Raw genomic sequence first — 9,778 nt, 5'->3', positions numbered from 1 at the left:
ATCAAAGCAAAGTAAGCACGTAAATGAAACGTTGGTGGACATCCCCAGACACAAACTTATTTTAGGTGCTGTCTCGGAATGCCAAACATGGGCTAGGAGATTATCAATATATAGAAGAGGCAAAATATACAAAGGGCAAAATATTTCAGACATTTAAGTTTTATTTATCAACCTGACAAATCACAAAGGCGCTTGCTGGCAGATGGCACAATAAGCGATTGTAAAATGCAGTTCATAAACAAATGTTGTCACTTGAGTTAGTCACACTGGCCGGAAAAGTGGTCTTTGTGCACAACCATCTCAGGGACCAGCTGGTCAAGGGATGAGCAGCCTGCATGTTGGGGCAAATTGTCAGTCTTCGTTTATCACAAATGACTACAGTGTCGCGTGTCACTTAGGCTTTCGAACAATATACCCGATTTGAAGGTACGCGTGTGTACATGTTCAGAGAAAAGTAAAAATGCGACCACACCCCACAACAGTCTTGGCGGTGACCCATTAAACATAACCGCGCTACCATGAACGCGTTAAATTTCCATTAAGTTTGTAATGTACTCGTTACATTTTCAAAACTGTAACGGTTAACGTACTTACGTTATTTATTTTGGGTAACGCGTAACTTCGTTACATTACGCGTCACATACTCTTCCCAAAGCACAAAAGAGTACATTTACGATTTTTTTCTTCAGATACCAATTGTTATATAAAACGTTGCTTTTTTTTTGCATTTTTACTTGTGTTTTCTCTAAATATGGCGCTTATGCATAGTTGTAATGTCGTAACTTAAAGCAGGTAATTTGTAATTTATTGAGTAACACCAGGGTAACGTGTCTTACTTTATTTTAAAGCAACGCTGAAGCGTTGTTTTTAGGTAACGTAGGTTGGTAACGCATTTATATGATTTTCAAGTAATGAGTAACTTATTTATGCAGTTTTTTTTTCGGTAACGCCTACAACAGTGGTTACAGGTGGTATGCCTCTCTGGCGTGTACTGTCAACACACGAACCCGAATGCAAACTGTTATCCCCCGGAATTCCAGTCGCACAAAATTCAAAACGTTGGCGTTCACGTTTGCGACATATGTATGCTGGCATTATGTTTACGTAGATATTAGATTCTCTTCCAGGTGTTCCTAGAAGCGGGAATTAAAGCCGGCGCGAGAGCCAGCTGCATATTTCGCTGCATACATCCCACAGCAACAACAATATCTCTAAAGAAGACCGCAAAACAAAGTAAATAACAATAAAGAAGCAGAAAAACCTGAATGTAAACAGATTCCAACAACTACACGTTTCGAGGGAGGCTCTTGCGCATACGCAAAAACATCCATCGGTTGCCTTTTTTCGTTTAGTCTTGCAGTACTCTAAAATAAAACCATTATCTGTCTTTTTAGGAAAAAAAAATCCGCTATGGGCTTCAGGATAATTTCTGGACATTGGTTAAGTACAGGTATGCCAGAAGGAGTATGAAAGCAATATATATATATATATATACATAAACAAATAGGTGCAGATGAATGAACCGTACTTAATCCAATGAATCAAAGAGTCAAAGTTTTCAGGAACCCGCCGAAAGCCAAAAAACGGCGGAGCCAGGATATGAACTCTGGGCCTCCCAATGTCCGGTCGGGTGCGCTAACCTCTACACCACTCCACCTTGGCTTTCTGGCGTTTCCTACCTGTCTTATTAATGCACAAGAAACGAAATGTGTCCAATCGGAGGTGTTGTGGAAACACACGCCGCCGTGTGGAACGCGGTACGACGCTTAGTTTCACGTGGTACGTGCTCGTTTGTGCTCCAGAAATCCTCCCACTGTTTGTCTCGCCCCGTGTACATGTAGTATTCTTTGTTTATGAGCTTTTAGAGACACGGTATCATCATGATCTGCGAGAATCAAGAGCCAAGTTATTGAATATACAACACGGGCACTTCACGTCATCGTACGTGGTCTCCAAGGAGGATATAAACAAATATGTGCAGATGAATGAACCGTACTTAATCCAATGAATCAAAGAATCAAAGTTTTCAGGAACCCGCCGAAAGCCGAAAAACGGCGGAGCCAGGATATATATATATATATACATATATATATATATACAACAAGGGCACTTCACACCATTGTACGTGGTCTCCAAGGAGGATATGAACGAATATGTGCAGATGAATGAACCGTACTGTTGTATTCGCGTAGACTAAGTGGCTACCACCCGAATACTTAGGTTTATTGATCGGAAGCGGATCAGCGTTCGGGGACGACTGGCTTGCGCCATCGGGGGCTCGTGTCTCTGGATCGCGCTCTGCGGGCACGCGCTCTGGCTGCAGATCGCTTTTGATATTTGGTGGTCGCGTGGCTCCGCTGGCTATCACACTCCTTCCCCCTCTAGATGCCGTCGCCATATCTATCAGGAGGCCGTCTTGAACGTTGTGGTCTAGAGGTAGGTGGCGGAACCATCTGCCCATCGGGATGAACCTCTATGAATTCCTGTGCTTTTTTTGTTGCTGGCTGCACAACCATCGGAATGGTCTACTGCGCGGGTAAAGCTTGTGGGCTGTTGTTGCTGATGCCTTTTGTTGAAGATGGTATCGTGACCACTTGTCTTGAAGCGTCTTCTGCGGAATTTCTGATATGATCTTCGTGCCTTCGTACAGTGCCATCCCTTGTCTTCACAACCCAAGAACGGAGTCCGAGCCTTTTAACCACTGTTCCTGGTATCCACAACGGCGTTCCTCTGAAGTTTCTAATGAATACGTTGCTGTTGACCGCAATCTTCCTAGGAGACGTGACTGGTTGTGTCGCTTCTTCATCTCGCTCTCTCTGCGGTTGTAGACATGTGAGTGCTGTTGACAATTCTCGACCGAACATGAGCACAGCCGGCGTCTTTCCTGTCGTGAGACTGATTGTGGTATGTTGTTTAAGCAGAAATCGAGCAAGCCGGCACGACAAGCTTCCCGTCTTGTCTTTAGATAAGGCCTGTTTAGTATCGTACACCATTCTTTCTGCTTGGCCATTGGTCGCCCGATGGTATGGAGCACTTGTTACGTGACGAATACCGTTATTCAGTAAGAATTGTTCGGTCTCGGCGGATACAAACGATGTGCCGTTGTCGCTGACAATCTTACGTGGTACTCCGAACGTTCCAAACAAGTTTCGGAGTTCTTGGATCAGTGAACCGGAGTTGATGTTGTTCATTTGGCGAACTTCGAGCCATTTGCTGAAGGCATCAACAACTATCAATAGCATTTTTCCTTCCACGGGTCCGGCGAAGTCGACGTGTAGAGTGTCCCATGGCTTCGATGGTCGTTGCCATTCCGGAACAGGTGCCTTGGGCGGTGCCCGTTAGTGCTGTTGGCAAATGCAGCATGTCCTTGCCTTCACCTCGATATCCTTGTCTACTCCAGGCCACCAGACGTAGCCACGAGCAGCCGCCTTCATTGTCACCATGCCTCGATGACCAGCATGCCGTAAATCGAGTACCTGAGCTCTGGCTGCGCTGGGGATGACCACTCGTGATCCTCTGGTCAAGCAGCCGTTGAGCGTCGAGAGTTCTTTGGCGACACTTTTGTATTGCCTGCAGTTATCACCGTTGAGCTCTTTTACGCTGCCGTGATGTACAGCCTTGTAAACTGTCGCTAAGGCTTCGTCTTGTTGAGTGAGTGCTGCAATGCGTTCTGGAGATAGTAGAGGAATCCGCGAGCCTGCAAGCATCAGCACCTCACCTGGGGTGCAGGGCTCGTCGATATCAGCAGGAAGGGGTAGCCGGCTGAGGGCGGTAGAGTCCTTAATCAACTCCTTAAGTTTGCGAAATGCCTCCCTGTGACTGTCCGTCCAGAGCCATGGCCTGTCCTTCTCAAGAAGCTTGTAGAGGTCGGCTGCGACCGTAGCCCTGTTCTTGAGGAAGCGATCGTAAAACGCAAGCAACCCCAAAAAGGCTTGCAGTTCCTGTCTTCCTGTTGGCTCTGGAGCATTGAGGATCGCTTGCACCTTGTCAGCGGTTGTATGATTTCCTGCGGCGTCAATCCTGTGTCCCAGAAATGTAGCCTCGCTGACTGCAAACTGGCATTTTTCTTTCTTGAGTTTCAGACCGCAGCTGTCTAGCCTGGATAGAACTTCGTCCAGACGTTCATTATGCTCTTCTATGGTTGCTCCGCTGATAATGATGTCGTCAAGGTAGACGCTTATACCTTCAATGCCAGCTAGTGTCGTCTGCATCATCCTCTGGAAGATCGCTGGCGCTGCTGAAATTCCAAATGGCAGCCGCGTCATTCTGTACAATCCTTTAATTGTGTTGATTGTCAGGACAGCTGCTGTGGACTCTGTCACCTTCAGCTGCTGGTACGCTTGGCACAAGTCCATTGTGGAGAAGATGGTCCCTCCTCTGAGGTTTAACAGGACTTCTCCTGACGTAGGTAGCGGATAACTTGACGTTTTTGATGCGGCGTTCACAGTGCTCCTGTAATCGCCACACAATCTGATAGCTCCGCTCTTTTTCCGGACGAGTACCAGCGGCGTAGCCCATTCAGCGTGCTGGACTGGTTCAATGATTCCTTGCAGCTGTAGCTGCTGAAGCTCGAGCGTTACAGCTGAGCGGAGCGCGAGGGGAACCGGGCGAGCTTTGCAAAACTTCGGCTTTGCTCCTTCCTCCAGTTCCAAGTGCACTGGGGGTCCCATGTAGCCGGAGATTTCATCCTGGAACACCTTGGGATGCCGTTGAAGGACTGCTTCCACCTCTGGCGGCGTGGTTTGTTGCTGCACCAGGTTGATCCCCTGTACTCTGATGTGGAGTGCGTCGAACCAATCTCTGCCCAAAAGGCTGCAGCCGGACCCTTTCATCACTAGCAGCGGCAGGATATAATCTTTTGACTTGAAACGTACATGCACTTGAAGCGAACCAAGAAGTTTCAGGCCCTCACCACTCCAAGTGAAAAGTTCCAAGTCATTCTTCGTGATTTTCGGGGGATTCTTAGGCCACGTGGAGCGAAATGTCTCTTCGCTAATCAGTGAACAAGCGGCGCCAGAATCAACCCCGACCTGAAGAGGCTTGCTCTCAATCGAAAGAGAAACGTGAAATTTGGGAACGTGGCTTCTGGTAGACAGCTTGTTCAGTTCATAAAATGAACTTCTGGAAGAACACGTCGGCTGGCTCCCGCTTTCCATCACTGGTTCAACGTTGTGATTTGTTTTCTTGCGTCCTGCTCTGCCTTGGTGCTTCTTCGTCAGACATGCCTTTTCGATATGTCCAGTCTTCTTACAGTACCGACACTCAGTCTTCTGGAATCGGCACTCTTGTGGCTCGTGCTGACCCGTGCATCGGTAGCAACGACGTTCTTTGTGTGAAGCAGAATTCTTGTCGGCTTTCACAGTCTTGTTAATTTGGAGCGCCTCCTGGTTCTTGATGGCTTTCTGTTGTTTGTAGGTGCTCTCTGCTCTAACAGCAATGTCCAATGCGCTGGAGAACGTCAGGTCTTTCTCCGCAAACAGTCGTTGTTGCTGGAGTTCGTCGCGGATGCCGCAGACGAACCGGTCGCGCAGCATCACTTCCAGCGGCAGTTTGGTGTCCACTTGTGGCATCACTTGTTTGCTGAGTGCTAGCTGCAGCACCGGATGTTTGAGACGACGCTGGTAAACCCGACACTGGAAGCTGCGCAGTTGTCGAAGCGATTTGCGGAGTTGCGGAGGGCAAGATGCCGAAATAACAGTCGCTTGCTAGCTGCTTGAGAGCCGCAAAGTAGCTACTTATTGATTCTTCCGGCAATTGGTCTCGCCGTCGAAATTTGAAGCGGCTGTAGAGCTCTGAAGGTCGAGGGTCGAAGTGCGCACCAAGGATGGTCACGAGCTCGTCGAACTCAACCTCGCCAGGTCCTCTGGGTGCCACTAATGCCCGTACCACTTCGTAAGTCTCTGGGCCACAGAGCGTTAAAAGGAGCGCTCGCTTCTTATCCATGGCGTTGATGCCATTGGCCACGAAGTAAAATCCGAGACGTTCGAACCACGATGTCCATGACTTGCCTGAGAAGGCTTCCAGCTTCCCTTGCATGGCCATGGCTTGTGGTCGGTGGTTTCAGGCTTCGTTGGTCCTTGGTTCTCGTCGCCAGTGTTGTATTCGCGTAGACTAAGTGGCTACCACCCCAATACTTAGGTTTATTGATCGGAAGCGGATCAGCGTTCGGGGACGACTGGCTTGCGCCATCGGGGGCTCGTGTCTCTGGATCGCGCTCTGCGGGCACGCGCTCTGGCTGCAGATCGCTTTTGATATTTGGTGGTCGCGTGGCTCCGCTGGCTATCACACGTACTTAATCCAATGAATCAAACAATCAAAGTTTTCAGGTACCATCTTTGGCGGAGCCAATTTTTGGCTTTCGGCGGGTTCCTGAACACTTTGATTTTTGATTCATTGGATTAAGTACGGTTCCTTCATCTGCACATATTCATTCATATATATATATATATATATATATATATATGGAAGCACGATATATATATACTTCTGAACAGTATATGTTCGTGAGCCATCTTGGAGCTTCTGCTTCTTTGAGGTTTGCGTGAGTGCGGGCAGTAGCTTCTTTTGAGTACGTTTGAAAAAGTTTCTCGAGTAACGGCTGACCAGGCCCTCAAGTTAAGTAGTCTAATAATCAAGGAACACGTCCGCATAGGCACAATCTTCTGTGATCGATACCAATTAAAATAGTTATCTGAACACACACACACACGCGCGCACGCTCAAACACACACAAAACACGCAGACACACGCACAAACAAACACACTGGTTGAGGCGATTTGCTACACCGTTCACGCTGAAAAGGCGTTTGCCGAAATTCTCATTGTTTTCTTTTCCAGCAAAAAAGCCTGTAATTAAAACTGCTCTAGTCAATGACAAGTTAAAAGACGCAATGTGTGGTGAGTCTCGGGCACCCTGTTAACGCCCCCTGGTCAATCATATCGCGTGCCATTAGCCAATAAGAGCACATACAAATGAATAACGTAGTAAAAAAGTTTAAAGTGGCACTGACACATCAAATCATTTTTTTTATTGTTTGAAACGATTGAAATCGCTGCTTGGACATTACCCTCAAAATTCGAAACTTGGAAATTCAGTTTTTGTGAAGTAAAAATTTAATTTCCAAACGGTCGAATCAGAAGTTCTCACGCGATCCGCGCCGGTGGAGTGACGTCAAATTTTGAGGGCTCCTGAGGGTCGAGTGTCTTTCGCGCCTCCGCTCTGAAACGTGTCTCCGCGACCCGAAGCGAGGAGAGAGAAGCGCCGGCGTCGCGGAAACTACCGTACCGGAAAACCGGTTTGCTGCGTGAGTGCCGTGCTGCCGGATGCTTCGAGCAGACGACGGTGCCCCGCCGATGTCACAACCAAAACTATGATACACAGACACAAAAACCCAGTTGTTTTGACGGTTTGCCAATTTCCTTTTCAAGGTCTGAGAGGTCCTCGGGCACTTTAAGAAGACCACTTCATTCAATCCCCGACTCAGCGATCACCCTTTGCTGTACATGGGTCGAGCGCCGTCATGTGTTCGAAGGTAGGATAAAAATCCGGAAGGTGACATCACAACGGACTACGATTTTCGGTATTTCAAAAAGATGGGCCGTAGTGCATTCGTAATTGCGTTAAAAAACATGTTTTACGATTGTAGTGTTTAACTGTTATAGAAATGTCGCCTACAAAGGTTCTAAATTTTATTATTCGTGACGTCACCAATCAAAAGAAGCAGGGAGGTGACGAGCGAGAGAGGAAAAACGCCAAAAATAAAAAAAGACGCGCACTCAGCGGGGTATTCATTTTTTTTTTTTTTTGCGATGCGGTATTTTTTTTGTGTGTCTACGACTACGACGTGCATCCTTTTAGACATTAGAAAGATAAGACCATTGGAGTGTCAGTGCCCCTTTAAGCTACCCGAACCAAAGGGGAGTGAGGCGCCCCCTAACCGACCTGTTACGACAAATTTACCCTTCGCTGCTAATCCATCACGAAAAAAAAATAATAACTACCCAATTTTTTTGTTGCTGCTCAAATGTCGGGCAGTCCACGCTATGTAACAGTAAATATAAACAGCCAGACAATATAGAAAATCCTTAATTTTTCAGAAACTCCTCGTAGATGCTTGCAGACGACAGTCAAGACATGAGATCGCCCAAAAACTCTAAGCTTCTATGTAGCTGTGTATGCTACAATTTCTTTAGAGCAATACTAGCTTGCTCGGTACTCATGAAACCCTGTTTTTCTTAAGCTGTCAGAGACTCCAGAGAACATCATCTGATATAGTGACTGAAGTAAAAAGTGCGAACATAACAGATCACACCATGCATTTTTGAAAATGTCAGAGACTACAGGGTGTCACAAAAGAAAATTTACACGATCTTTTTTACCGCAAAAATAAACTAGACATCGCCGAACGCTCATTCTCCGCCCAAAGGTAGAGCCAGAGGTCATAACCAGATGCCAAAGTTTCAGCCCGATCCGATAACCTAATAAAAAGTTATAAGTGATTTTCTGAAAATTTCAATGGGAAAATGGCGGCCGACGGAGTTTTCGAACACATGGGGCTCTATGGCACCAGAAACCGGAAACGGGCGAAAATGGGCTCCATTTTCCCATTGAAATTTTCAGAAAATCACTTATAACTTTTGATTAAGTTATCGTATCGGGATGAAACTTTGGCACCCGGTTGTGACCTCTAGCTCTACCTTTGGGCGGAGAATGAGCGTTCGGCGATGCCTAGTTTATATCTGCGGTAAAAAAGACCGTGTAAATTTTCTTTTGTGAAATCCTGTACATTCTAAAAAACTTTCTCCTTTCAAGGGGAAGAAGAAATGTCCGATGAAGTCCTCCGCCAAGGGAGCACAATTTTCTTATTTCAAAAGGTTGGGAATTTTATCCTCCCACGGTTCGATTCTCCTTCGATTCCCACAAACGGAGTAAAACCTCCTCCCCTAAACCAACATGGCGGAACGTTAGTCCGAACCGGGTCCAAAGGCTCGTCCATCTGCACGGCTCTTCACCGTAATAAGAGCGAACGGCGTATACTCCTTTCCGGCGTCTTTCAGGTGCACAAGAGACTCTAAAAGAGCCGTCTTCAAGCACGAACCTCATATCTCGTACGGGAACACGATGAAAAATGAGCACACAAAAGACAAGGACAAACGCGAAAGAAACACAGAACACAAACAGGCGCGTGCCTCTTTGTGTTCTAAGTTTTTACTCGTTTTTTCTTGTCTTTGGTGTGCTATTTTTATCATGTTCAACGTTTACGAACTTGCCCAGCTTACCACTTTACTTTCGCACGGGAAAAACGACAGTGTTCGCATAGGACGATTCGGCGCTTAGGTCTACGTAACGTACTGTGATCGATGTGGTTTCCACCAAACGACGCTCCAAACAAAACAAAAACAAAAAGTCGAAATTTTGCCGCTTGTATTTTTCTTGCCGTTCAAATTCCAAATGCACAGACAAACGTGAATATACAATACAATCCACTTGCATATACAAACAGAACACACATTCAAGAGCAACACAAGGCAGAAACCTGTAACGACATGCACTTTGAATGGTTCACCCGATCGCTATGTATGGCAGTCGTTTTTTTAATATTCCAATGAGACACTTATTGGCACATTTAATCTAATGTCCATGTAAAGGCCGACGAAATATTACTACATAATATTTCTATAGATTTTTTTAAGGGAATCGTACATATCTCTTCATCTAACGCCTTTAAAATTGCCGCAATAGATTAATTAAGTAATTCCTATAAAAACTTTTTAATAT

General features: G+C 46.2%; 1 protein-coding gene across 1 annotated transcript in view; it reads right to left on the bottom strand.

Annotated features, from left to right (window-relative positions):
- Positions 1–200: 200 nt before the first annotated feature.
- LOC115330672 (hydroxyacid oxidase 1-like) overlaps positions 201–9,778 on the bottom strand; it is a 29,894-nt gene continuing 20,316 nt past the window's right edge. The window contains exon 7 of the mRNA XM_040220469.3: positions 201–331. Within this exon, the coding sequence (XP_040076403.1) occupies positions 258–331 (74 nt within the window). The 3' untranslated portion in view covers positions 201–257. The remainder of the gene's footprint in view (positions 332–9,778) is intronic.

Source organism: Ixodes scapularis, unplaced genomic scaffold (assembly GCF_016920785.2).
Source record: "Ixodes scapularis isolate PalLabHiFi unplaced genomic scaffold, ASM1692078v2 PGA_scaffold6__148_contigs__length_123643588, whole genome shotgun sequence".
Taxonomy (NCBI): Eukaryota; Metazoa; Arthropoda; class Arachnida; order Ixodida; family Ixodidae; genus Ixodes; species Ixodes scapularis.
This window is presented reverse-complemented; position numbering and strand designations above follow the sequence as displayed.